The sequence below is a fragment of the Diplotaxodon limnothrissa genome, linkage group LG5 (genome assembly GCF_057381915.1).
Source record: "Diplotaxodon limnothrissa isolate DT_005_m linkage group LG5, D_limnothrissa_male_GT1.1, whole genome shotgun sequence".
Lineage (NCBI taxonomy): Eukaryota > Metazoa > Chordata > Actinopteri > Cichliformes > Cichlidae > Diplotaxodon > Diplotaxodon limnothrissa.
In genome coordinates this window covers 20,019,455-20,047,225 of record NC_140600.1, presented here as the reverse complement: position 1 = coordinate 20,047,225, position 27,771 = coordinate 20,019,455, and the positions used below count along the sequence as shown (strand labels likewise).

At 39.6% G+C, this 27,771-nt stretch overlaps 1 protein-coding gene across 1 annotated transcript; it reads right to left on the bottom strand.

The window, feature by feature from the left end:
* Positions 1-3,635: 3,635 nt before the first annotated feature.
* On the bottom strand, positions 3,636-25,073 carry LOC146632164 (FYVE, RhoGEF and PH domain-containing protein 5-like). The gene is made up of 21 exons (XM_085354127.1): positions 24,882-25,073; positions 21,392-23,954; positions 15,062-15,215; positions 14,489-14,547; positions 14,351-14,381; positions 13,656-13,807; positions 13,306-13,462; positions 11,547-11,637; positions 11,372-11,422; positions 10,745-10,803; positions 9,732-9,803; positions 9,435-9,503; positions 7,730-7,813; positions 7,499-7,578; positions 7,205-7,301; positions 6,940-7,077; positions 6,684-6,786; positions 5,183-5,319; positions 4,956-5,081; positions 4,659-4,813; positions 3,636-4,218 (listed from the first exon to the last, which is right to left on the bottom strand). The coding sequence occupies exons 1-21, from the start codon at positions 24,889-24,891 to the stop codon at positions 4,182-4,184; spliced, it is 4,425 nt and encodes a 1,474-aa protein (XP_085210253.1). The 5' UTR covers positions 24,892-25,073; the 3' UTR covers positions 3,636-4,181.
* Between the last annotated feature and the right edge of the window lie 2,698 nt (positions 25,074-27,771).

Genomic DNA, 27,771 nt, shown 5'->3' with positions numbered 1-27,771 from the left:
GTAAATAGAGGATACATTTGAATTTTAAATTTAGAAAATATTATTTTCTCTATTTTGTACAATTCAAAAAATCAAATGTAAAAAGGCACATCACAACTGCTGATTTAAGCAGAATAGCATCAGCTATAAAATAGGAAGAAAAAAATTTGGGGGTGCCTGACAGTTGCAGATAAAGACTGTGTGATGAATTAGTTTCATGCATAATGCTAGAGAGACACAGCAGCATCTCCCGATTGCTCTGTGGAAAAGACATTTAGAGCATTTCCATTTACAAGTATTAGGATAAACAGATCGTTTCCCATGTTTAAGGGATAAGTGTGTAACATCAGCTTTCTTGCTTTTGTGGCGGAAACTCCACCACAACTTGACTTTGTGAATTAACACAGTTAATGTTATTAAATCTGTACAAAAACAAAGTGGAAAAGCAGTGCTTCATCGTTTTTATGGAGGCTATATAGAATAAACCAGCGGGTGCTTGAACTCTGTGTTGGTTGCAATTTCCTCCAGCTAATATATTGTCTGTTACAGAGATGTCTGATTCATACAACCCAAAATTCACCATCTGGGTTGGACCAGTGAAACTCTGCTTTCTGTCAGTGTAATGAATTTTACCTACACATCTGCTCCCTGAAATATCTTAATATCAGAAAAATAAGTGAAATTTGACCAGTATGTCTTAGTTTTTCTGCATAATGCAGATATGGTACTGTGGTAAATGAAAGAAATCTGCCAGCACTACTCTTTGGGCTTACATTTTAAAATTACTCATTGCTCAGCCATTTACATAGTAGATAGTGAAAAACAAGAATTTATCTGTCACTGGCAATTAATTGTTTGGAAAACTGTTGCATTATTTATATATAAAAAAAAAAAAAATACTATTAAAAGCACAAATTCAGTTCAGTGGAGTGTTGGCCCAGTCCTATTTGGGCCACCGAAGCTTATGTTTGATTCCCATGGTCTTCTAAATAAACTCCAAGCAAACTACAACTTGATCAGAATCAGAATCAGATGTTTTTACACCTGAAGTGCAGTGCACAAAAAGAAAAAATAAAGCCTTCACGTCTGGATGAAGGGCATGAGGGTAAAACATTGTGATGTTTGTTGACAAGGTTACCTTTTCACTTCTGCATTTTCAACTAGAAACAAGATTCTTGTTAGTGAGCTCCATAGATTTGAAAGGTATTATTTGTTTGCTTTGAAAATCTATTTGTTCCCCAGTCGTCACACTCTTTAACCTATCAGGCTTTTCTTTATTTTTATTAATTAAAATGGTTCAAATAAAGTGATTCTACGGTCAAAATTAAAAAAAAACTAAAACAAGATCCACTTTAAATGGAAATTCCCGAGTGTGATGTCAGTCTTCTAAATTAACTCTCATTAACACAGCTCTAAAGCCTGGTCACCAAATAACAAGCATTTTTTAAAGTGTTTGGAGTTTGCAAAAGCCTCCTCTGAGATGTCATATCTCAAAGCCTTTTATTGTTGGATGCTGGTCCTGCTGACATATGTTTAATTATCTCTTTCTAAATGTTTATGACACACTGATCACCAGAGAACAGAAGGCACAATGCAGACTACCCGTTTAGGCAGCAGGAATAATGTATGTTCAGTCGGAGGTGCAGAGTGTGCTGAAGGCTGTGTGTTTCTCTCTGGTTTGTCCTTTTGAGGGAAAGCGGGCTATTTAAAGCTTTAGGGGAGGTGGAATAGGTGTAACATTGACTTGGCAGTGTAGGCTGCAAAGAGTTTGCAAAGTGGGACATAAGAGTGAGTCCCTCTATTCTTCCAGCCTCTCTGTATCTTTTCTTTTCTCCACTTCCTCTCCCCATCTCTGAGTGAGAACGAGAAACACAAGGTGCAAACCCAGAAATGTCAAGCCAATGTCAAGGGGATGGAGTCTTTCTTTTTATTAAACATCCAGCTCTTGCGTAATAAACTCTTTTCCTTTCCCCTGAGGCAATGCTGCCCACACAGCACTATGAAAGATGAGAAGCTATCCTGTTGTAGCTCACGACATCAATGCAAACGCTGCATTCCCTTCTCAGACAAAGACTGGCGGTCCGAGCGTGTCAGTGTGAGTTTGTCGTTAAATAAAGTCGAGTGTGTGCTGTTGGTGCGTTGTGAGTAAAAAGCCACAGGTAAGGAAGCTCACCTCAGAATAGATTTCAAGCGGCTCCGTAGCATCAGTTGTTAATGGTAACAGACCACATATAACAGAGCTGCCTGCATCTGACCTTATTGAGTAGGCTGTGTGTACGATTGATTATTTGCTTCACTCTGCATTGCTCCCGCCTGCAGCAATGTGGAAGTAAGACCGGATTATGACACCATTCCTGCCTCACTGAAAAAGACACGTCAAGCACACAGAAGGCTTTCTTTTTGTGCTTCTTAACTAGCACATAAATAATCATTAAAAGTGCCACCGGATATACCTGTTCTTGTCATATATGCCCTCATATATGCCCTTGCAATGAGTTCCTGTTTTTAGAAGAAGGAAAAAAAGTTAAGGGGAAGTATTTTAAATACGGACACACTAAATTTGCATTTGGAAGCTGACAGAGAAGTTCTACATTTAGGTAAACTAGGTTTGTACCCTGCTTTCCTTGTGGCATCTGGCAACTGCTATGCAACGTAGGTAGAGAAGTCCCAACTGAAGATATGTGATGAAAGCAAACAGAGTAGGGAGAAAGCAGAACTGGGGCTAGAGAGGAAGAACACAGTGATGAATGGTCTCTCCTTTATGTAGGACGAGGTGTCTGCAACTTTTCAGTAGCCCCAGAAAGCAAACTTTCTGCCTGATATTATTCTGGGTCAGGAAGCCTCAGGGGTAGATGAGAAGCAGAACAGGCCTGGCCTGTCTTTGGCCCAACAGCACACTGGTCTGTGTATCACTTAGTCCCACTGTGTCTTCCCGAGAAGCTCTGCACGTGAGCTGAAAAACTGACCAGCTTGGTCTCGGAACAAGCGTCACATGGACTATTTGTCAGCCCAGGCACCTTTAGGTTTATTTAGAAGCTGCTGCATGTTGAATTTTTCCTATTTTAATCTAAAGTATGTGTTGTAAACCACGAGCAAGGACACGGTAACAGAAAATCAATGACAGCCTGCCACCTGCTTTAAAATATAGTCCACCTGCCATCTAGAGGACACGAGCAGAATGAAGAGAAAGCACAGACACTGACTCTTTGTATGATCATATAGTATCTTTTACTTTGTTTTAAAATTATTGTCTTGTAAATAAACATAAGAAAACATCTAGTACAGTACAAAGTCCAAAACACTGATTATGTAGATCAGTGCAATCAGTGATTCATGTTTCAGTCCACGTCTGCAGATCTGCTCCAGCTCAGTGAGTCTTATACAAACATGGATTTATAATATACTTATTATAGGGATTTAAAATGTTAAAGACATAGTTTTCCACATTTTCCCAGTAGCTAGTATATTAAGTACAGTAGTTGAACCTTTTGGTCCCAGTAATGAATGACACTCATTTGTACAATCATTTCTTTTTCAAATCAGTGCAAAAGGCATAGAAACTACTTATTCACGTTCATCTCCACAATACAGTACATGGCAAAGCAATAGACACTATTATACATATAAAGTTACTCCCTATTTGATGCAGCCTGTGCTTCAGAGCATATTTATGGAGATCCAGTGCAAGAACAAATGTTGAAATTAAGGCATAAATAATGCATGTTTGACTAAAGATGAGGCCATTTCTGAGTTACGCTGACAGGTGTTATTATCTTTTCAGCCTCTTCTGAAGTATTCAACATATTCAAAATATTGTTAGTAATAAAACTTGGAAATAATCGACAGCATTTCACCACAATTTGGAGGAGTGACGCTGATCAGCTGCTGGGGGAAATACAGGTCACATCATTGTAATGTTCCACACTGTCAGGTATCTGGGCCAGTGCATCTCGTGGTTCTCAGCATCACACCTGCTCTACCAGCAGGCAGGGAACACTTGGAGGTTGACAAAGTAGGTGATCATGTCCCTTCTCAAAGAACACAATGTCTTCTTTTCTTCAGTCCAGCTGGCAAGTTATAACTTGTAAACCTGCAGTAATAAAACAGTGTTTGTTCCTCTTCGCTGTGGTTTCACAGTCAGAAGTTTTTTGAGGGGCGCAAGTGTGTAGAAAGAGAAAGGCAGACTTTTCTTTCAGCTTATTCTATAAAACTGTGGCTTCCTCCATGGCGTTTGCCCATCTGCACAAGGAAAAGATTTTAGATCAGAAAAGAGTCATTTTAGTCTGCACCACCTAACAATAACCAGGGCTATCGGGTGGCTACGTTATTCACTGAGCTAATTTTATGTCTTATATCTCAGTTTTTAATATTAGTCTATCTTGGCCAAGGATGGTAGCTTTTCTGTTTTCTCCCCAAATTTGGTGCTATTCATGCTTAAACTGAGTTGAAGAATTGCTGTAGATGGTCTGTGGGTTAAGGTCAAGTTGTTCTCCCAGAAAGCAACAACCCGTCAATGCGAAGCCATCATTTAGTTATTTTTACTGGCAAAGACACTGTGAGTTCCCAAGATCAACACCAGCATCCATACAGCAGTAATGCTTGTTGTGTTTCAAACTGAGTCAGGCTAAGAGCTAAGCCTCTTTCCATTTTATGGGCTATCAGGTAAATGTGCTTCTCACCTCTGGGCTGTGTTGTTATCTTCAGCTTTGAAAGTGTAGTACAAAGTGTTTTTGTGGTACAGCTGGAAGACATTAGCCTCTTCATCTCCCCTCTGCTTGTCAGGCAGCCTCACTGTGAAACCCAACAGAGGTAAACTCTCTGACGCTACCTTCTCCTGCAGATGGAAGATAAATCAGAGGAAACTAAACAGGTTATAACATACAACACTTTGTTATTAAACCTCGCCATTGCGCCAGTCTGTATAGGTGTAAAATATGTGTGGTTTAGGTTAAAGGGGAGTGCATATTTCCCCTCACCTCTTGGGCTCTGTAGGTGTAAAGCACCTTGTCTTTTAGGAGGAACCACAGTCTCTTCCAGTTCCTTTTGCTCTTCTTGCTTCGCTGTAGACTGCCACTGATTGAGCCCTCCTCCGACACTGTCACCTGTGTAACAATGGCAGTTTTACTTAATAAAATGGCATAGCTGTCACTTCATTACCAGCGATTCATTAACCTTCATAATGCACAGACTCTGTTGAATTTACCTGTGTGAAGGATGCAGTGCCTTTCCGATGTCTCCAAATATTGGGAGGATGAATGTTCTGGAACACGGTGGAGAGCGGACGACTGGAGCGGTTTGACCGAGGGCTAGTCTGCCCTGACATCACAGCAGCATCTCCGCCTGTGGAGAGAGCCCACACTCTTTCAACCAGCGTGAAGGACAGCTGCTACAACCCAATCAAATGAGAACTCACAGCACAGGCATATTTGTTGTGACTATGAAGACGTGCACGAATAACGATGAAAACTGCACAGTAACAACTGTGTGAATTCAAGTAATATACTAATGCAATGATAACACAATCACATTTATTATTTTGTCTGACCACTTACCTGTAACAGGTAACTGTACCGTGGTGCAGCTGACAGTAAAAAAGCTGTTGTACATAATAGCAGCCCAGGAGTTTCATCTTTAATTTAGATTGTTTATTTTATTTTCCAATAGTACAACTTCCTGTCTTTTCCGAATACACATTTCAAAGGTCCTGAGCTTCATTTCTTTATATTTTGCTTCCAGACTTCCAGAGGAGCCAGACTTTCTTGATTTTTTGTTTTTTGTCGTGGTTTTGAGCTAGGGGTTAGCTCTCCAGGCTTTCTCACAGTTCTTTGGATGTTGGCAGCTTTTTACTCAGTCCCATCCACGTTCTTGACCATTTTTGAGAGAATTTGTTAATTTGTTTGTTTGTTTACTGACCTATGAATCATTTAAGCATACAAAGACACCTAACTGAAGGGATGAACCAGCAGTTTTAAACAATATTATAAGGTACATATTTCCCTGTATTTTCCTGTTTGTTTGCACACGTTTCACTAAATCAATGCATCTATTTCAGATCTTCTGGCAAAATATAAAGAAAGGAGGGGCGACTCAAGACTCTTGCCCAGTATTGTACCTTTGGTAAAATAAACATTTTAATCTTCCAGCTCTGTTTGACTCCACTCACACTCAGTCCGAGCATAAACTTAACTAATCAAAAGGACCTGCATGTACAGGTGAAGACAAAGGAGATGGTTGTCAAACATATGGCTCAGTGCCCCAAAGCGGCCTGCCAAAGACTCCAATCCGCACCATCACATGTTCGATTGATTTTCTACTTTTAACTGTATTTTCAGAAGTTTTACAGCCCCTATGGGGGCATTCGTACTACACCACAGTAATCAAGTAATAGGTGAACATTTAAATGAAAGAAATGTTTCACATTATTCACTTAACTACAACAGAAAGTATTAAAGTACATTTCAATGTAAGTATTTCTTTGTCATGTAGAGAAACTGGGACATGTTTTTGAAATAGCACTTCTTTTTCTTATAACTGAGGGATTTAATGTGTGATTAAACTTCTTTATACTTAAAAAAAAAGGGGGGGGGGCTTCACTGTTCTAATCCATTTGAGGTCAAAGTCGGCTGCATGTGACTCATGATGTAAACTGAGTTTGAAATTCTTAATATATGATATTCAAATGTATTTGAGCACATTTTTCTCACCTCTCTTCTTTAGCTCATTGTAACAGTGATCGCACACTTTGGCCATGCGATCCTTCATGTACTTCAGAGGGTATCTGTTCCTGGAGCAGCTCCGACAAACAATCTGTGACACAAATATACGAAGGAACCACAAAGCGCATTAAAACAAGCTCTAATGACGATTAACACTTGTGAAAGCTACAGTTTGCTGCATCCTGTCTAAACTGTAGATTTTAAACTATCTTAAAGCTCAGTGTTTTATTTGTATGTGGCTCACCCGTCCACAGCCGTGGCAGTGGTGTCTGCGAAGAGTGAGACTAAAATCTGAGGTGCAGTTCATGCACATCATCACTTGTGAGACGGGAACAAGTGTGGGAGCCTTCTCTCCTAGAGTCAGCCGGAGGCGATCTCTGGCCTGGCACACACACACACAGAAGCACACAGATATATCAGTCTCATTGTGGTTGGTGCGGTTAAGCATGACTGAAGAAATATCAGTAGTAAAGTATTAACACAGTTGTTTGGAAGCAGGGTTTGCTCACCTCTCCAGAGCAACTGCTGAATGTCACAGAGCCTCTCATATGTTCAGTCACAGCGCGATTAAGAGTGTAAAACCAGTCCTCTCTTTCAAAAAAGGAACTGCAAAATATACAGACAAGCTCAAAACAAGCTTCAATTCAACTAGACACCTAATGTGATAGTATCCACATTCATCTCTTTAGTTTCAAAGGTTTTAGACTTCTTTGGTAGCAAAATCATTGTTTGTTTTTTTCACCACCATCAGTACCACAGATATTATCGATCATTTTTACAGGATGCTCTATATTGTGACCCACCTTGCAGACAAAGTGATGGAGATGTCTGCTGCCTCTATCTTCAGTGCATTTTGGACATTTTCAATAATGGGTTTACTGACCTGAGCAATCATTCAAGATCAGACATCCAGACATGAAGAAAAAACGTACAAGAAATTCAAACACATTCTTGAAATATCCATGTGCTTTTATAGATGTAACTTGCATGTAAGCCGGCGATTGAGCATTACTGACTCTAATCTTAAGACTGACCTTCAGCCCAGTGAGGGGCAAAGTGTTTTTCAGTCTATATTTGCCATCCTGCTGAGGGTAGGTGTAAAGAAGCACGTCATTCATCTGACAACAGGCAGACATGAGACACAGTTAGTGAGTGTAGATGAAAGGCTTTGTTAGAAGCATAAAAACAATAGTCAGCAGTTAAAACAGTCAGCTGAGCAGTTCATCGTTCATGTATATGCAGCTTTTCTCCAGTAGGCGTCACTCTAATGCAAAACTTGACCACCGTGTTCACATTTAAAAAAGAACAGGATTTTTTTTTCCCTTTTAATTATCAGCCGTTTTCTTGCACAAAGTAAAAACAGTCACAGTGTATTTGAATGCTTACAAACAATAATTTCTCATGCATGAAAACACAATCAGACCCTCTTCTAAAAGAAACCAATAATCGATTTTGACTTCATTAGGAACTTATCGGTTATTCTGAAACATGGTAAATAAAACTGTGAAGTCACCCTCTATGTAGGTTGCGTCTCATGTGTCATGTCCCCTGTATGTTTGCCCTCCAATGAGAACACCAACGTACATGCATAGTTTGACAGTAGAAGATCATTTTTAGATTCATCTCCTAACAGGGAAAGTTTCCCTGTGCTTCCAATGTGTTTTTTTATGAAACAATATCCAGCAGTTTGAAATACCAAATTTTTCAATTTTTCAATGAGGAAATCCAGGATTAAAGTTGTGAGACAACCAATAAAAATATGCAGATTATTATTTCATGTCTGCAGGGGATCTGTGAATTGATAACTCCTACTTATAAATGTTTATGATTATACATATGTGAGATATTTGAGACAACGGTTATCAAAGTCGGTGTCAAATTGCATCATTAAAGTTTTTATTATTTTTCCAGTACATCATTTTATTTACTGTCCCTCTGCATTTTAGTACCGTCTTTGAGGAAACTGCCAGCTCCTGCAGTCTTGTTTTATTATGCTCTCCCCAACATTAATCCCAATAAGCTTGGAAATAAAAGTTATGCTGTGATGATTATCAATATTCCTCCAGAAGAGACATTTACGAGGGTTTTTTTAGTGTCGAGCTCAGACCACAAATTTCAAAAACACCACAGGAGGGAAAAACAATCCACCTCGGTCATGCTCTATGGATAATATGCGAAGGCGTTTAATTTCCCAACCTCTCTTGATTGCAGTATTTCATATTTCATATCTTTGTATTGATTTTTCAAACTGAATTTTTAGAGTAAATAAACAGAGCAATTGTATTAAGGTGGTTACTAAGTTTATGCTTTCTGTTTCATCAATGACATCCTTCTCTACTTCTTTATCATCATATCGCATGAACTTAATAAGGATCAACTGAAGGAGCTAAACGCATGCTAGTCTAATATTTACCAAACACAATTAGCCTTGTAAAACTCTACATGGATCGCTCAGCTTTTAAGGAGCTCTTGTTGACCTTCCCTGTGCTGTCAGTAAAGAACTGGCTCAGGAAGCCAGCATTCAGAAACATCCTGTCAGGAAACCCTGCTCTTAATAGCTCAGTCTGGACATGGAAATAGACCAGACAGAAAATGCCTCACTCTACATTTTACACATTTAATAAAAATAAGAAGTTCTAATTAAGCAAATAGCACACATATCTTAAAAAGTTGGTATAATAAGAGACTGGTACATGAGTCTTTAATACCAATGTCCTGCAAACAGGAAACAACATTTACCAAAAACAGATGGCGGGGCTGTCGACTCTTCCTGCTGACCTTCATCAGCGTGCCCTCCTTCACAAAAATCTGACGGTTAAAAAAAACAAAACAAACATGATTTAATCAAACCAAGCATTTCACAACTCATCAAATCCTGACACAAAGAGGGCATCTGCGGTAATTAATGTTATTTAACCAGGCGGTGTGGGGATTCCCAGCTGAATGATTGTGTAAAGGGCAGCAAGGAGTGGTGCAACACAGACAGGGTGGGCTGGCAAGCTTTAAGCAGAAACAATACTGTTATCAGACACATACCCTGCCAGGCTGAAGCAAGTCCCGCTGGCCACGAACACTGTACTCTATGTTGACCAGACGCAACAAGTTCTCCTGAGAGACAGAAAGAAAGGAGAGGGGTGAGATGCCAAAATAAGAGACGGATGGATGAAAGGGCATTATCGTCATTTTCCTGACAACATCAAGATATTTTTATATTTTGTCTGACTCCAGAGTGGAGCTATCTCTTAAATCAGACAAACATACCATATATGTTTCGCTTTAGACCATACCCAATCAAAAATGTCATTATGCCAGACATGTGACTCCAACTACACAGTTGTAGCTGGATGCTGATTTGAGTCTCTACTTATGACTCTTATTACTATGAATGTTTGATTTAAGATTTCACTCTCAAAGCGCAGCTGCAGCTTTTAAAGGTGGGGAAGAGTGTGCCCAGTTTCCTGTCAGTACATCCAGCAGTTGTTGCACTTTCAGGTATTTTCAGACGGTTCACAAAGGGTAAAAGGATAAAGTAGATGTAGATTAGAAGAAATAAACAAATATATACTACACAACGTGTTTTATTTCTTTTGGGGGGGATTTCCTGAAATTTTAGCTTATTTGCTTCTGACTGAAAATATCAGATTTTTCCTTCCAAAAGCTGGTAAAGGTTGGGAATCACCAAATATGTCTCAGTTTAGTGTGGCTGCAAAATGTCTTCATGACAATAAGAAAGGATTAAATGATATTTGTTCATATTCCAACATGAGAAAGAAGAGAACTGCTTAAACAGTGTGATTTTGATGATATCTTGGGTTGAATGCATTATTAAATGTGTGCATTTAATAATGCATTCACATTGAAAAGTGACACTATTAATAAGGGAGCAGTGAACTTTCCTTCTCAACTAGGTCTATAAACCAGTATCATTGATTGTACTCCTGTATGAATGTTGCATTTGTGTGTGTGTGCTCTTAATAAGATTTTTTAAAAAGTGTGATTCTGCATCACAGGTGGTGTTGTGTGTACAAGAGTTAACGTGTGACCCTTACCCCATGTTTTAGGCTGTCATTCACTTGATCTGCGATGTCAGACATGATTACTACGGCAGCTGAGTAAAACAAACACAGACAGAGGGATCAGGGTAGAGACGTCAGAGAGGATTGTTTGGTTTCTTTCTACAATATCATAAAGTTAAGGTGTCAGTACTATTGTGACTTCGCATAAATAAAGCTGAACTGGATTTATTTCGTTTCAGTCACGACCACAATCACATTAAAGGTTTGTATAACTCATGAGATCTTTTTTCCTTGCTTCTGTGTGCAAAGTGATTAAGTTAGGAGTCTGGAAGTGTCTGCATGTTTGGACTAGGTGGCTCCCTTATGGGAGATACAGCAAGAGATAGTGTTGCTTCAACGTGCCTTCTCATGAATTACACATTACTGTCTTCAGGCAGAAAATACTTCGAATGACTCCTCGGTGGGTTACCACCAAAAACAAAGAAATCTAAATTGGCTCTCTCTTGACCATTTCTACATGCCAAATGAGCACGAATAAATTCTTTCTAAACACACAGCCACAAACAGAAGCTGGCAAAGCTCTCCTGTGAGTAGAAGAGAGTGTGAACTTTGCAGCCTCTGTGCACACTGCTGCCTGCTCTTGTGATATGTTTACTGTACCCTGAGTGTCTTCATATTCCTTGGAATCTGGGGAGAGATTGTTCAAGTAATCTGCAAGAGAAAGAAAAGAAAAGAATTCCTCCAGAGAGTAAAGAAGACAACAATGTTGAGTAAGATATTATCTAAATACTGTAGGACGGACGCTTTGTCCTGATTTAATTAAAATTTGGCTCACCCGTGAGGAGCATACGATACTGAGCCACACGCACGATGACCCGCAGAAGCTGATGTTTAAAGGAGGCATTTTCCCCAGCTGGATTTTTCTCCTGAGACACATACATATTTGTTATTTCCCTTAATCACAGCTGCCCCTAAGGGCCACGTTTACTGCAGAAGCTCACATGAACACAAGTCAAACAATGCCAGAGTGATTAAAAAGGCAAGGAATGAAACTGTCCACAAAAAAGAGGACAGCTGTATCGACACACAAGCTATACAACATCACAGGAGCTTTGAGGAGAAACAGTCATATTTTAAACGTGAACAAGGGCCAATAACCCAAACTTCCTGTCAGCACAGCAGTTTGTGAGTTTGGGTGTGTGCCTGAACTTGTATTTAGTTATTTCACACAGACACTGCTAGCGACAAAAATGCAAATCTTCGTTAGTCATTAGAAAGACTTGGTTCAATGCTACTGTTAAGAATGGGGCTCGGCAAGTACTGAAGGTATTTGCCCTGTAAATAAATGTAATGGACAGTGTAACATATTTCTGTTTATAGTATTTTTGTGATAATTTGAGTTTTTCACTTTTTTAATTCATAGTGAAAAAAAAAAACTATTCTGTCAGCAGCCTCTTGTTTTAAAGGGTAGACAAAGAAGCTCACTGCGTTGGCATTAATGCACAAAGTAGAATCTAAGGACGTTTAAACACCGGTGCTCTTAAATTAGACGGAGAAAACTGCGCAGCTCTGCAAACTTTTACAGCCAACTCCTCTCCTTAGTGGTCTGTAAAATGGATGGAAAATATTGAAAATTCCTCTGTCAATAAATAAAACACATGTACACTGTGCCACTCGACGTTGATCTACAATTAACTGGCATTATTAAAAAGCATAATACTTTGAGTAACCAAACCCTGAGGAGAAAAACAGCAAGAACAAACTTGAGACTGACCTGCTCTGAACTCTAAATAACATGCGACTGAGAATAAGACAACAGCTGTTTAAGAAATGCTTATAATGCGTTTTTGTTGTACTTATCGTTTTTTAATACTCCAAACTTATCAACTTAAAGGCTTTCCTATCTGTTGCTCTCTGGTTAGACAAACACATTCCTGTGTCTGCTCGTTTAATTGAGGCTAATTATAACTGCAGCCTTGGAGCTAAAATTAGTCGCTAATTAATTTGTGCCTGTGTTGGGAAAGTTCAAAAAGCCATTGGTAAATGCAAGCAACATAAATTTTAAGAAAGGTTTGGTGATTAAATTGTCATTCTGAAAGATTTTTTAATGTCTTTATTTGTCTTTTGGGTGCCATAACTGCTCCTTTTTTGGCAGATGAATGTAGCTGCTGCTTGAAATAAAACGATGACTTCTAGCTACTTAGTGTCTGACTTTTCAAAGCCTTATGTCTCTATTTCTTCTCTCTCTGTCATACACACATGTACACACACATATATGTATATAGAAATCCATAACTACTTAGACAAGTATCCTACATTTAATCATCACTAACTCTGTTTTTGTTCTTTTGAACATACAATAACAGTATAGGTTTTCTACTTGACTTCTTGACTATCTAATAATGTCCTTATAGTAAGAAAATGTAATCATAGCTGTGCAGCTTTCACTGAGCACAGCAAAGACCATTTGATTCTCAAAAACACCTTTTCTTTTTTCTTTTTTTTTAAATTTATAGTTAATTTTAACAATATGCCATTTTGAATTTTGTGCTACCTTTCACAAGTCAGTTAAAAGACCCTGTCATAGGTCATACCTCAAAACGTTGAACAATCTCCGCAAAAGCGGGCGATGTTCGGCAGCTGTCCTCCAGTAAACTCATGCTCCGATCGTAGTGGCCGATGTAGGTGGTAAAGACCAAAAACTCTGCTTTCCTGCTCAGGAATATATCTGCAATCGTTTGGCTGTCCTCCCTGAATGAACAAACAGAGGCGAGATCATGACAGAGAAGTACCCACTGCCCTTAGATTGCTTTCTGAGCAACACAATAGAGGAAGAAAAAGGTTGGAAAGGATTTTTTTTTCAATAATAGCTTGATGTGTTTTAGGTGTGTGTGTGTTGAAGTATTTCCTATTTAACAGTAATGTATGCTGTCCCATCGCTCACCAGTGTTGGATTCGATTCTCTAGCTCAGTAAGGATCGTGCGGTGCAGGGTGTAAACATCAGGAAGCTCATTAAGAATCTCTCGAAGTCTCTCATCATCCAGCGCAGGTTCCCCTTGGTCTCCTACTGTCGACCGAACAGCCTCACGAAAGTCCTGGCACATGGATGAGTGTGGAGGAATTAACTTTATGTCACAGTTTAGGTTAGAATATTGCTTCCAGTTTCCCAAAACCACGCAGTTAGCCTCCAACAATCCGTCCCTTTCTCCACCATAGATTAACTCTCCCACAGCAGGAAGAGCTTAAGCTAATATATCAGGGAATCTCATCATCTCTTCAAGCACTGGAGTGGTTTAGGTCACTGGTTATGCCCTATACTGTAGCAGGAAGCAAAATGAAAAAAACAGGGTTTGCTCCTGTCTCATTATCACAGCAGAGGTGCTCCACACTGTTTCAGTGGAGCTACAAAGAGGACAGAAGAAAAGTGTACTTGTGCTAAATGAGTGTGGTGAAAATGAGCTTGTGAATGAGTAACTATGGTCCGAACACACAGCAAAGCAGACGCAGGAATAAAGGTAATAAATATAAACCTGAGCTGTAATGTTACCCGTACTGAATATCTGGATGCATACAGGAGATGTAGAGTGGGTTGGTTAATTGGAAAAGGATATATATATATATATATAAACTTCACTTACTTCCTGGAGCACCTTGAGGGCTTTAACATGTCTGTGGGTAGATAAATAAAGCCACAATTCAGCAGGATAGTACTGGGAACGAGACTGCTTTTAGCAGATATAGTTAATAAGAAATAATATGTTAAATAGGAAACTTACGTTCTCTCTGAATCCACCAGCTCTTTGACGATGTAAAAGGCTCTGGATCGACCGTCAGGCTGTAAACAATCATATTATTTACTTGGAATAAGCCTCATGTTGGGAGAAACTAAAGCATTCTGGCGCAGGTTCAAATGTAGCTGGCTCACCACTCAACATCATCTCCAAGCAGCAATCAAATTCTAAATAATGAGGACAGCCCTGTAGTAGCCCATTAACCTCCATTAACCTGCATTAAAATGCTGGCACTGGAGGGCATTTTTGCAGTTGGCCAAGGTGAAAAAAAAAACAGTTTACTCTGTGTTATGTTACTCCCTTCTTACAATACATCTTCATTTCTACCAGTCATTTGGAGGAAAGGTGACTTCTCTGTAAAAACAATTAAATAATTAAGTTTTATTTCTGAGGATGGAGGGTTTTCTAAATAAGAGTAGGTGAATAAAAGGCTTAGTGAATGGGGACTTCTAAGCTAAGTATGTTATGGACAAGATATTTAACATTTTGTTGTGGAAATCTGTTATTCTACCTATAAAACCTTTTTTCTCCCCTCAGTGTGCCTGTAAGGAACCCAACCTGTCTGTCATAGTTGTTTTCTGTCACTGCCTCGTCTTCCTCAGAGGTGCGTCCTTGGTCTTCTTCACCCATTGTCTTTCTCACATCTTCACCCACCGGATTAACCTGTGGACCAGCTGCCAACGCACACACGTTGTATGCTTCTGTATAGGCACTGTGGGAAGCAACAAAAAAAAGGAGTGGCTGGTGTGAAACAAGGCAGCGTGCTGGATATACAGTCCAAAAAATGCTACAGAGTATATGCACACTCTTAACAATAATGACGAAAATTCATGTAGCATTTTATTGGTTTCTTTTGCACTGAATTTGGTAAAATGGAAAATTTCAAAAACATGTTTAATAATATCGCCCTTGTTGGCTTATTTTTATGAGGCTGTACCTCATTTGGTTTCTGGCTCATAACACTGATGTAACAGCCTCATAACTACTCTGCCTAATTTACAGTTTTGATTTGTTGAGAGCAAAAATATTTTCAAATCACACTTTTGCCTGGTAAAAAGGATACAGAGACTTATTTCATCTCAAATTCTTCCACAGGCCTCATAGTGTTACGGACTAAATTAAGTAAATGTGGGGTATTATTTAAGATGGACAATAGTCCAGAACGTAAGGGTTTTATGAAGATATGGAGAGCAGAACTTTAGCACCTTAACATAAATACTGAATACAAGGACACAGAGCTAACGCCGAAACAAAATAATATTTGCCAAGGAGCATCTTAAAGCTCACTAAATACGACATTTTAACCTATTTAATCCACAGAAAAGTGATTACTGTGACCAAAACATTCCAGCTGTCTCTGCTTTTTGACTTACAAAAAGTCTGGCTAAACTTACCTACCTTCAGGATCTGTAATTGTTTTCATCATTAATCGACAAAAATCAAAATATGTGGGGAAAGTGCTTGTTCCTTCTTATTCCTTAATAATAATATATCCACAGACACTTTGTTATAGACACTGGTTCAAATGCTCAATAATGTAAATATCCAATCAGCCAATCACATGGAAGCAACAGAGTGCATGTAGACATAATCAAGATGACCTGCTAAGGTTCAAACTGAGCATCAGAATGAGAAAGAAAAATGATTTAAGTGACTTTGCATGTTGTTGGGTTTTTTTTTCGGTGTCTGTTAGTCAGGCTAGTCTGAGTATTTGCCTGATCTTAACCAGGACTATAATGATGTTAAATAGCGTGTTTCTAAGCGATTTGAAGAAAAAGAGCGAACATGTTTAGATGGAGTCCAGACGGTTCTCATATTTCCTCTTTTTTCCGAGGTCGTCATTTAGGAACGTGGTGGGTAGCCGAAAACGTAATATGTTGACGATTTGTCACCTAGTGTAAAATGTTACGCTTTGGGAGTGAGAACGTGTTGGTATTTTAGACACTGCTGATCTACTGGGGTTTTCCCGCCCAGCTGACTTCTGCATTTACGAAGAAAGGTCCAGAAAAAGAGAAAAATATCCACTGAATTGCAAAAGTGCATTTTGATGCTAAAGGTCAGAGGAGGTCAGACTGCTTAAAACTGATAGGACGTCTACAGTAACTCAAAAAACACTAGTTATGAAGTTATGCTGAAAAGCATCCCTGAATGGATGAAATCATTAAACCTTGAAGATGATGGGTTACAGCACCAGAAGACCACACAAGGTGACACTCCTGTCAGCTAAAAACAGGAAACTGAGGCTATAATTCACACAGGCTCACCAAAATTGGACCACAAAAGATGATTTTGGTTTTGATTTCTGCTGTAAGCTGCTGCTGAAAGAATGGATCTATCCTATCTCACATTACCAGTTCAGGCTGATGGTGGTGGCGTAATGATGTGGGGGTTAGTTAGCACCTTTGTGTTTTGGTAGATCTAAAGACACCCTTCATGGATGTGCATCTGTCAAATCTGCAGCAACTCTGTGACGCCGTCAATGTCAATATGAACCAAAATCTCCAGCACCTTGTTGATTCTGTGCCGCAAAGAATTAAGGCAGTTCTGAAGCTAAATGGGAAATCAACCTTGTATTAGCATAATGTACCTAATAAAGTGTCTGGTGAGTGTATATTGCATCCCCTTGTTGAAAACCACTACTCTAGCCTTAAAATGTGTCATTTCATTTTTTTCCCCACACTTTGACCAAGTGATTCTATAATATGAGCTTCATTCATGTGAGAATAAATCAGATGAATTTTATTTAACCATTCAAATCATCCTTATGCTTCACATTGAAATATCACTATAATAAACATAGTCAGTGTTAGAATTAAATGTGAATAGATAAAACATTGCAGGTCTGCAAAAGCCAATAAACTGATTCTGAAAGGCCCGCGGTGACAACTGTACCCGATCAGGGACACATGTTGGTATTTTATGCTATGAGATTTCCTTCTGCGGGGAGCCCAAATGAATATGCTAATGTCTGCCGCTCAGCGGGGAATGTAAGCTACGCAAATAACAACACATCCTTAAAGTTACAGTGGTGATGCAGTAGTCCTCTACTTGACCAGATAATTGCTTTGCCAATCTTCCTGCCATGTTTCACTCCAAGCACCGGTGGATTAAATCCCACTGAGATGCAAATTAGCTACATATGAACAACATATGTGAGCAGTTCAGATCTCTGCATCACACACATTAGAGCTGCATGGCCCATTACTGTTTACTAGATCAAACTTTGAATGAGATACCACAAAACTGCACGGACAGTCTCTATATTAGGCTTTTATATCACTGCCAAAGAAACTGCCTCCATCTCTTCACACGCTCCTGCCACAATGTATGACGTCTCAAGGCGAAATGTGCAGCGATAAATTACAGGAGATAAAAAATATTGTTTCTATCTTTTTCCTCAAGCAAGGTTCCCAATGAAAGCTGACTGGAGAAAAGACACCAATTATCTCCAAACTATCTGTTAATATGGCTCCTTCAGGCTATTGCAAAATTAACATCCTCAGCCTCTAACTCGACTGTCCATTTGGAGAACTGTGATTATGCTGGCTTTATTCTGTAGAAGCTGAAACACCGTGCAGAAATCATATTCATACCACTGTTTGTTTAGGATTAACATTAAAAGGTCAATTAAGCAATAAATTAGTCGTGCATAAAAATAATAATAAAAAAAAAATCAGCAAATAATTTAAAAAAACAACTTATTCATTAATTATTTTAAAAAGTTTTATTTCAATCTATATAATGAAAAAATCTTGTTACTGTAGCTTCTTAAATTTGACAACTTTGCTGATTTATTGAGGTTGTAGCTATTCACTGTTTACGTAGTATTTACGATGGAGTTTTGTTAAATACTTTTTTTTTCCTGTTTTGCTTTGACAAATAAGGCTCAACTGGATTAAGTAGATTATTAGTAGTGTTATTTTTAAAATCGTTGTTGTTTTGAAAGGGAACTTACATCTCTGACACTACTAGACAGCAGGAACTGGAAGGGTTTATGGGTTTGTTATAAACCCCCTTTGTAAGAATTGAAAGGGTGATGATTCTTTAAAAATAATTATTATACATTCAGTGTTAAACTTTAAGCATTATATACATAGCTGACCATTTTTTCCCAAAATAATTTTTCTCTTGAAACAATTTTAATGTTACACGAGTCTCACGTTAATTTGCCTTTTCCAGTTAATTTGCTTTTTATGCACCTTGACCCTGCAATTCTATCATTGTTATTAATTATTGATTTACATCTTAGCACTAGCATCATCATTATTATTATTAACATTATTAGTGTTCATTTTGTAACCCTTTCTCTTTCTGTCTCCAAAAAATCAAGATGGTGACGATTATATTGTCAAACCAGGGGGGCAACCTCTGTGAATGAAATATGATGTCAGCACAGAAGTGGCAAAAACTGCAGTTCCTCAAGACAATGCTTAAAGCTTTCAGCAAAAGACAGTCAGCCCCTACAGGCTCACACTTTAAAATGTCCAATGTTGCAGAACAGAAAAACACATTTACAGCCTGGTACTAAAAACAGTTTCAGCATCTATGGATAGGCAGCTGGAGCCAGTTGGGTAGGCCTCATCCTAGTTCAAGTCATTAAACTGGACCTCCCAACTGTGTGTGCATTTGTGAGTGTCATGTTTGTGCTGTTTGAGCACTTTTAATGTGTTATCTGACTGATATTTAGCTTTATTGTTAGATAGACCATTGCAGAAGTCTGTGCTTAATTAGCTGGTATTACCTGGTACAGCTTATGAAAGTAGCTTGCTCACCATGCTGGCTATAGTGGTAGCTTATACCATCATTTATCCATATAAGGGAATGTCTGGCTCCAAATAACACAGCAGACAAAAATGCTAATGTTGAAGCTTCAAAATGCAGAATTTCTAAGTTACAGTTATAGAGTCAGGGTGGCTATGTCTTTTATACTGTCTGTACCAAACACGAGGCTTCACAACAGGACGTCATGGAGGTATCTTTTAAATAAAGTCTGTTTTTTTAATTATTTGTTGGGTTTCAGCCTTTACTTTGATAGAACAGTGGCGAGAAGACACTGGGAGAAAGACCAGGGCAGAAGACATGCAGTAAATGGCTGTGGGGCATAATCCAACCTGGGCCTCTATACTAGGCTTATGGCATTTGGGCCACTTGTTCAAATCAGTGAGCTAAAGCAGTGTTTGTAACCATGACAAGAGAAAGCAGCAAATGCTCTGGTTTTTCTGTTTGTGTGCATAAGTTACCTGCCTGGTCTTTGCTTGAAATTTATCCCTTAGGTCATTTTCACATTTCTTACTTTTTTTTATTTGTCATTATTTTAAAAATAGTTTGCATTTTTTGGCCAAAATAAAGATTCTTGATGAAGCCACCTTGGGCTCTTCAATATTGTCTTTGGCATTTTCACAGTTCTCAAATGTGTAGTAGATAAACAGGTTAATTTACTCTATTAACTCACGCTGCAATACTATGGGGAGCCAGTGTGTGCACATGCAAGTGAGCACAGTGTCCATATGAAAAAGCTGGAATTTAAACAAGTCCCTAAATAATAGTATCCATGTGTAGTTTAAGGCACCAGAAAAAAAGTTTGCCCAAACCAGAGTAATAATGATATGCTCAGCCATACAACATGTTCACATGTTCATCATCAACTCAAGGTGTGTGCAGGTTGATTTATTGATTTAAAACATAAAATATTTAAGTTTATAGACTGTAAAAACTTCTTGTGAGGAAAATATATGAAAGGATGAAGACAGCAAGCTGTTCATTGATGACTAAGAGTCAGAAGTACACCTGTATGTTTTCCAATGGTTGATTTTAGGAGTTAATTTTCACAGAAATGATATAGAGTATAAAATACAACGGTCTGTGTCAAACCACACTGTGTCAGCCTCTTCAGCAGTGTATTATAAGCCCTGCTGTACAGCTTTGTTTGCACATATAGTATAACCTAAATGGTGAACATGAGGAGAGGGAAGCTCTTTGGTGAACAACTGCTGACTACAGAACATACTGAGATTGTATCACCGCCTGTTGTTTCTGAATGGCTAGAGACGAGCAATGACTCCAAAAGACTCTGACTATTAATCATCGTGGACAGCCTGTATGATATGGGCACAGCTAACAGGAATGTGGGGGTGGGGGGTAAGGGGGAGGTGGGTTAAAGTCAGAGCCGCCTGGCTGATCATACAACAAACAGCATCCCACTAGAGACACAAGAGGCTCTGCCTACAACATCAGCCCAAAAGGACCCCATTTTCTGTACCTAAAGGGATGATTTATGAATGAAAACAGCCCGTTTTCAATTACATCTTAAGCCACTACCCCTACACCAGCATTTCCTCTTCTCCCACTCAACAAGCCATGACAAGACAAGTTTAGTCTTACTGCAAGGTAAGAGGTAAGCTTCCTCTTTACATACCTGCAGGGATCATAGCATCAGGGGGGTCTCTATATAACAAATAATGATAATTCCAAGGACATTATTAAAGTGACCATGAAGTAATAAAAAATGGTAGTGGCAGGAATCACTAATATGATGCACAATTGCCATGCGTGTTAGCTGTTTGGCTTCTTGGTCTTTTAGTAAGACACTCCACTGCTTTGGTGCTGATGGATTTATTGCAAAAACTCTGGGATGGACAGACATAAAAATTGTTGCAGAGATTCATAATCTTCAGACGGTGAATCCAGTGTGGAGCCCTAACTTAGATAACATGACTTTCTTCTGATAGCGTCAACACGTCAAATTTGAATTGCATAAAACCTTGCGTGTGATGTTTAGTGGTAATAAGCAATTACCAAGATAACATTTTAAGCCAACATTGTTATTGTTTTTAGCAATGTCATCATTTAACTCAAGGCAGTGCTACAAGCTTTGGTTCATTTACATACCTTTCTGTTTCCTGTTCAAGTGACTGAGTTTTTTTCTCAAACCCAGGGAGGCTGCTCATGTCCACATAACCATCTGTCTCATTGGCAGCAGACAGCACTCGACTGGGACGGACAAAGAAGTCTGTGAGAGGTATCTGCCGAACAGGCCTCCGCTGCGGCACCTGAAGGTTCTCGTAGTCTGAACTGATGACCGGAACATTCTCGTAGTCAGAGGTATCTGTGTTGGGGACGGAGATGGACCGAGGCTTGGTCAGGGGGAGAGGAGTGAAAGGCACACGAGAGCGATCCTCGAAGGACTCCACCCGGACAACGCTGCGATTGAGGAAGGCCACAGTGTTCCCTTTCCTTCTGCTTTCCTTGTAGAACAGGAAGGGAGAGGCCGGCTCAGGTGAAACTTGTAGTTTGCTGACTGAGCGTGAGTTCAGCTGCGGAGAGCTGTTTATGCTGCTTCTATCTAAATCCAGCAGTCTGCTGGGCGTACGGTGGCTGGACTCTGCTGAGGGCTTAAAGAACGATGGTTTGACATCGACCGCAGGCTTGTTTTCTGTCTTCCGCCTAAATTTAAGCATGAGAAAGCGCTTAAGGGAGGACTTCTTTTTCCTGTTTTTCTCTGATGAGTCCCCCTCAATGAGAAGGGAAGGAGAACTCTTTGTAATAGGCCTCTTAGTGATGTAGGCCAGCTCAAACGGAGGAGGGATATCCACTGCAGATGTAGGTGTGGATAGGGCACTGGATGAGAGAGGGGAGCGCCTGGAGAAGCTTTCAGATGAACAAAGGGCACCTCTCTGTCTAGGAGATCCTTCCCTGTAGACACACAGAGATGAGTCTTGGCCCTCCATGGACAGGGAACGGGGGTACAGGGACAAATAATGGGGTTTTGAGTAACTTTTGTGCCGTGTTGAGTTTAACATGGGGCTGCTGCTCATTGCAGGTTGTCCAAATCCACTCGTGTAGGGCTTCTGAAGAAACTGCACTCCTGTATCCTCCACTTTATTAGTAATGCGGTGTGACAAAGAGTGGGATCGAATCCCGGTCACTTTCCTATCAAAAGGAAAACCATTTTCCGCATACAAACTTTTCCCTGGCTCCTCGTATAGATGCTCATCGCTGATGTCCTGCTCTGTGTCAGTGGTGTCATCCAGAAAGGGCACAATGTGGCCTTCCGAGTCATCGTCGTCTCTGAAGACGTCAGAGTCGTTTGGGGACAGGAGCTGGCTTCCTGAGCATGAAGAGGTCAGTGAGGTATCGGCATCTGTTGGTACTGAGATGGATATCTGCCTGAACCTCGGCTGGAAGTACAAATGATTTAATATGTCTCCCACTGCATGAGAATTATGCTCTTCAGTTTTGACAGGCATCCTTTTCGGACATATCCTTACCTTGTTTTCATGAGTGTTGTTAATGTAATCCTGAGAACCCAAACACTCCGTTTGTATATTTTCGGCTGTTTCCTCATATTTCCTGGCTGATACTCCATGGCTGTTTAAAGAAGAAACGGTACTTTGTGTGAGTGCACTCTCTAGTGGTCCACAAGTTTTGTCTTTCCTTGACATCAAGTCTCGGTTTATAATGTCCTCCGAAGAGATGTAAAACGGCTCATAACCTGGATCGCCTTCTAAGCCAGTGTGTCTCTTAGCTGCACCAGAGATCTGTTTCTGGTCGTCAGGAGTGAAGTCATAAAAACGGGTGCGCTCTTGGCTTTCACCTTTTTCTTTAATCTTAGGGCTACACCTCAGCTTTAGGATGTTACAAGTGAAACCACAGTCAGAGACTGGTTCTACTTTCTCTTCATCTTCTGCTAGAAAAACACGCTTGTCATCAGCCTCAGTTGTGGTTTCTTCACCCAGGACATCAGGTTCATCTGTACAAGACTCAGTTAGATCGTCTGCTGTATTTGCATCCTCTTCAATTTGGCGCTGGTTCTTGTTCAGGTCTCGACTTTCACCAGAATAACAGCCTGCCTCCTCATCGATGCTGTTAACAGAAAAGTCTCCCACAGAGATGCCATCTGTGTCGGCCAGCGCCTCACCTGCATCGCAACCTTCAGCATCCATGTCCTCCGTCACGTCTGTGTCAATCATCTCCACTGCCTCCTCCGAGTCAGCCGTGGGTCTAGCATCACTGATCCAAAGTGTTTCCAGGGAATCAGCTTCCTCTGTCACAGCACTGTCAGTTAATCTCCAGTCCTCATCCATCTTCAGAATCATATCTTCATCTTCGTTTTCCTCCTCTGTCACATCTCTGTCCTCCAGCCCATGTGACCCCGATGGTGAGTCTGTTTGTGGTGATTTGAGGATGTAAGAGTTAAATTGTTGCTCCGTTGGCAATGTGTCTATAATTGCTTTGTTTAGACCATTCTCTGTCTTGTGCTCCTCATCAGCCTCACCATCTGAGGTTACCAGGCTGCCATTACTGCATCCTCCCTGGCTGCCATTTACCTCTGATGCGACTTTAGGTTTTGGGGCTATAGAAGGTTTAGGACCCCTGGCTGCAGACAGAAGGGGGGACAGCTTGGCGTGACAAACAAATCTTGGCTTGGGAGCAACAGAGGGCTTGGTGCAGTCTGAAAGAACAACAGGAAAAGGAAACTGTAAGATTATGTGCTTTAAAATAGATTGCAGGTCATTTGCATTGTTTCACTGTGACCTAAAACTGATTAAAGATTCACAAATGATAAAACTTTGAACCGTGTGTAAGAGTCATATTTAGCTGTGCACATTTTCTTCACAAAATCTGTAGAATATTTCTTTGTAAAAATATATATATTTCCATACATGAAACTGACAGTACAAACCAAGATAGCTCCTCCAATTGGTACAGCTTGGTGGTGTAAGATTATAATAAAAAGATGCTAAATTAGTAATGTATACTTTGATATTCTTCAAGAAAGAATTGAAGGGAATTCCCTGATTCACTTCCTGTGATTCAAGCGAGAGACACTCCTGTCAGGCTGCCTGTACTGCTTTAAGAACAATAGGTCACTTTACATGTGGCAAAGGACAGTGCTAATAAATCAGCACATGTACTTCACGTGTATTCAATACATGAATTACATCAATACATTATGCAATGCACAATATCTATATAAAGGAAGTGTTAAAATAGGCAATTATGACAGTTGCCTATAAATAGAAAACATGCAGTTAAAGATTGATTTGAAGTTTTCAAACCCCAAGCTAGCTTCATTTTTTGCTAAAGCGCTCTCTTTTCTTCTATATAACCAACACCATACTTCCTTGTAAAATCAAGAAACACTGGGTAAAGGCACACTTTGATTTGCTCCATATCCTGTTGCTACAGCTGGAGTCATTCATTTACGAAGAAAGGAGCCAAAGTGAGATATATATATATATATATATATATATATATATATATATATATATATATATATATATATATATATATATATCTTTAAAAAGATGATATGTCTTCTAATTTTCTAAAAATGTCGAAAGTGAAGCAGTTCGTGGCTCGAGGCAAATCGTCTCACCTGTGTTCATTTTTGGAAAGCGAGTATCTCCAACATCTCGTCCGCAAAATCAGTCAGGACACAAAAAGTAATAAAAATGGAGCAAACAGCAAACTCTGTTGAATAGTCTAAGCAGAGAGTGAGTGAGTGTGCCTCAACGCAGCCCTGCCTTCTGGGAGGGAAACGCTGCCCAGCTGATCGCTCGCTGGTGCGTCTTGGTGCGCGCCGGACGCGATTGGAAACTGGAATGAACCGCACTTGAGGAGAATCCCTGCACAGCAGCAGGTCCAGTCAAGTGTTGGAAATGTTACAGTCCGCCTACAAATGAATTTCAGCGATGATTGGTACTTTACTGTAATCAGTAAATATAACAGGGATGAGATTAAACGGAGTGATGTGGATGTTTTACGTAGACAGTCACTCAATTTATGTAAAAGAAACTTAATTTAACGCCTGTTCACGAGGTGGACTACACACAAAAACGATAATTCTGGGAAAATCCCATAAAAGCAAAAAATGCCACATTTTGTCCCAGGGTGTGTGTATATATATATATATATATATGTCACTTATATCATACAAAGTAACCAAATGTTAAACATTATCACGAGATAATAAAACATACAACAAAGTCATGGCTTGCAACTTATGGGCGTTTTTTAAAGTTGTTCTTGTGAAACTGAGTGTTTGATTTATTAGTGTCAAATCAGAGCAACGACTGGATAATATTCTCATAAAACAGTTTTTCTTAGCAGCATAAAATATATTTGACATTTCAGAACAGCTCTCTTGCATTGATAAACCGGCTTTGTTTCCCTGCACGCCCATCTGTCCATCTGATTGCTGTACAACAGGCTCCTTTTTTGCACAACAGGAAGCTGCTCTCCCATGTTTCCTGCACAGCCCAACTTCACATCCTTAGCAGCCTATGGACATCATTTAACCCCTCCGTGCATTTTACTGTGACTCACCGGTGGTGAAGTAAGGGGAGTTATTTTTACTAATCAATTGTAGTCAGCTGGTGAAGATTTATAACACCAAAAATATGTGTGTGTTACAGCAGCAAACAGCAGGGTTAGGGGAGTGGCTCAGTGGGGGATAAGTCCAGCATGCGAAAAAGGGGGGAGTCAAGTAACAGCTGTTTTGACTCAAAAACACATAATTCACATCAAACAGAAAACAGCAAATGAATTGATCTCTTTTTCTTTTTTTAAATATCCTTTTTTCATATCACAAAACATGAGTGAAATTAGATTACAAAATGCTAGAAAGGCTAATCCAGGGCAAATCATATGTAGTAGACTTTGTGTCTCAAACATTTATAATGGACATTTCCTTGGCTGTTATCCCATTGTACATATTTAGTGGGTTACAAGTGAGCGGAGAGTTTATGTGGCCATGCAACATAAGGATGAATAGCCTCACATTTGATATTCTTCTGCATCACACTTTAAGATCAAAAATCAGTCCCCCGACAATGCCAGTCAATCTTGCATGCATTAAACTATAGAAAATATCATCTCTGATAACCCCACAATAGATGGTTTATCACAGCCCAACATAAAGCTTGAGATGCTCTGACGAAGAAACACAAAACTAGGCTGATTTCAAACAGTTGCCTAAATGAAAAGCACCCCAAATGTGCTGCTCTATGTGAGGCCGTGAATAGTCCTGTCATTAAGAGAGTGTTAGACTCATTACAAACATCATGTGGTTCCACCTTTGACCCTGATTTTGTTGGTGCAATAATTGTGTTTTCATATTGAGTCAATAAAGAGGGGAAGGTGAGCTCTAGCACCAAACAGTAATGACAGATCCGCTAAGAAAAACATGTTGAGGATGAGTGGGTGTTCTCACACACACACACACACACACAAACACGAGCGCACACAATAAAATAGGGTAAGGCTGGTGATGCTATTGTCAGTCTAAAGTACAGAGCTGAACAAACAATGAGTTAATTTGTCCCTCAGTACTTTGCAACTTCCCCAGTCTGTCGGCATCTGGCTGTTTTCCAAAACAGCTGGGCACAGCAAGTTTTTTTTAACAAAAATTGAGCATAAAGAAGAAAAAATGGTGTGAATTTAGGTATGCTTGTCTCAGGATCATTTACACTCTGCTCTGATACACTATTGTGCACTAGTGCAAACTCTGTCACTAAAGTACCTTCAATAAGTACCTAAAATAATTTTTTTAATTGGATTTGTTTGCAATAAGAAGAAGATAAGATCTCTCTAGACCTGCTCTTTAGGCATGCGGATAGGTGAAAAATTAAAGGATATCTTTGAATAAAGGAAATATTTCATCATAGGATAAAGGTGATTACTCTGAACAACTTTATATTGATTTGCAGTTAATCTCTCCTCTAAGAAGACAAGCCAGCAAAATACCCAAACACAGTATGACAAACCCATTGTCGGGTTTCCGAGCAGCGTGCCCCCACCACTTGGTGTGCCCATTGTTACATCCATCACTGTAATAGTACATATATATGACAGATAATAAGAAATCACTAAAGAACAATGAGTACATAACCTAATAGAGATATAGGCTACACATGTCACGTTATGTTGAAAATACACAATAACAACTAATGGATGAGAAAAGCAGTTTGTTTACAGTGAGGATGGAGATAAACTCAGAGGTTCATCTCCATCTGTGTGTCTCCTGTTTGTGTCAGACAAGAAAAGAGTGCGTCTGCTCCTCTCTCCTGCTCTGAGGTAAAACAATAAGGCCGAGGCTTAAAAAAGGAACTCCATCTTGATCTACTCCTTCCTGTCACTGTTTTCAAGCCTTTCAGTGAAACTACACACAGGGTGTAGTCAACAAACGTAAAGGATAATTCAAGTTATTTTCAATCAGGGCCTCATTGTCCTACTTTTTTATCAGCACTGAGAGGTTACTTGAGAGA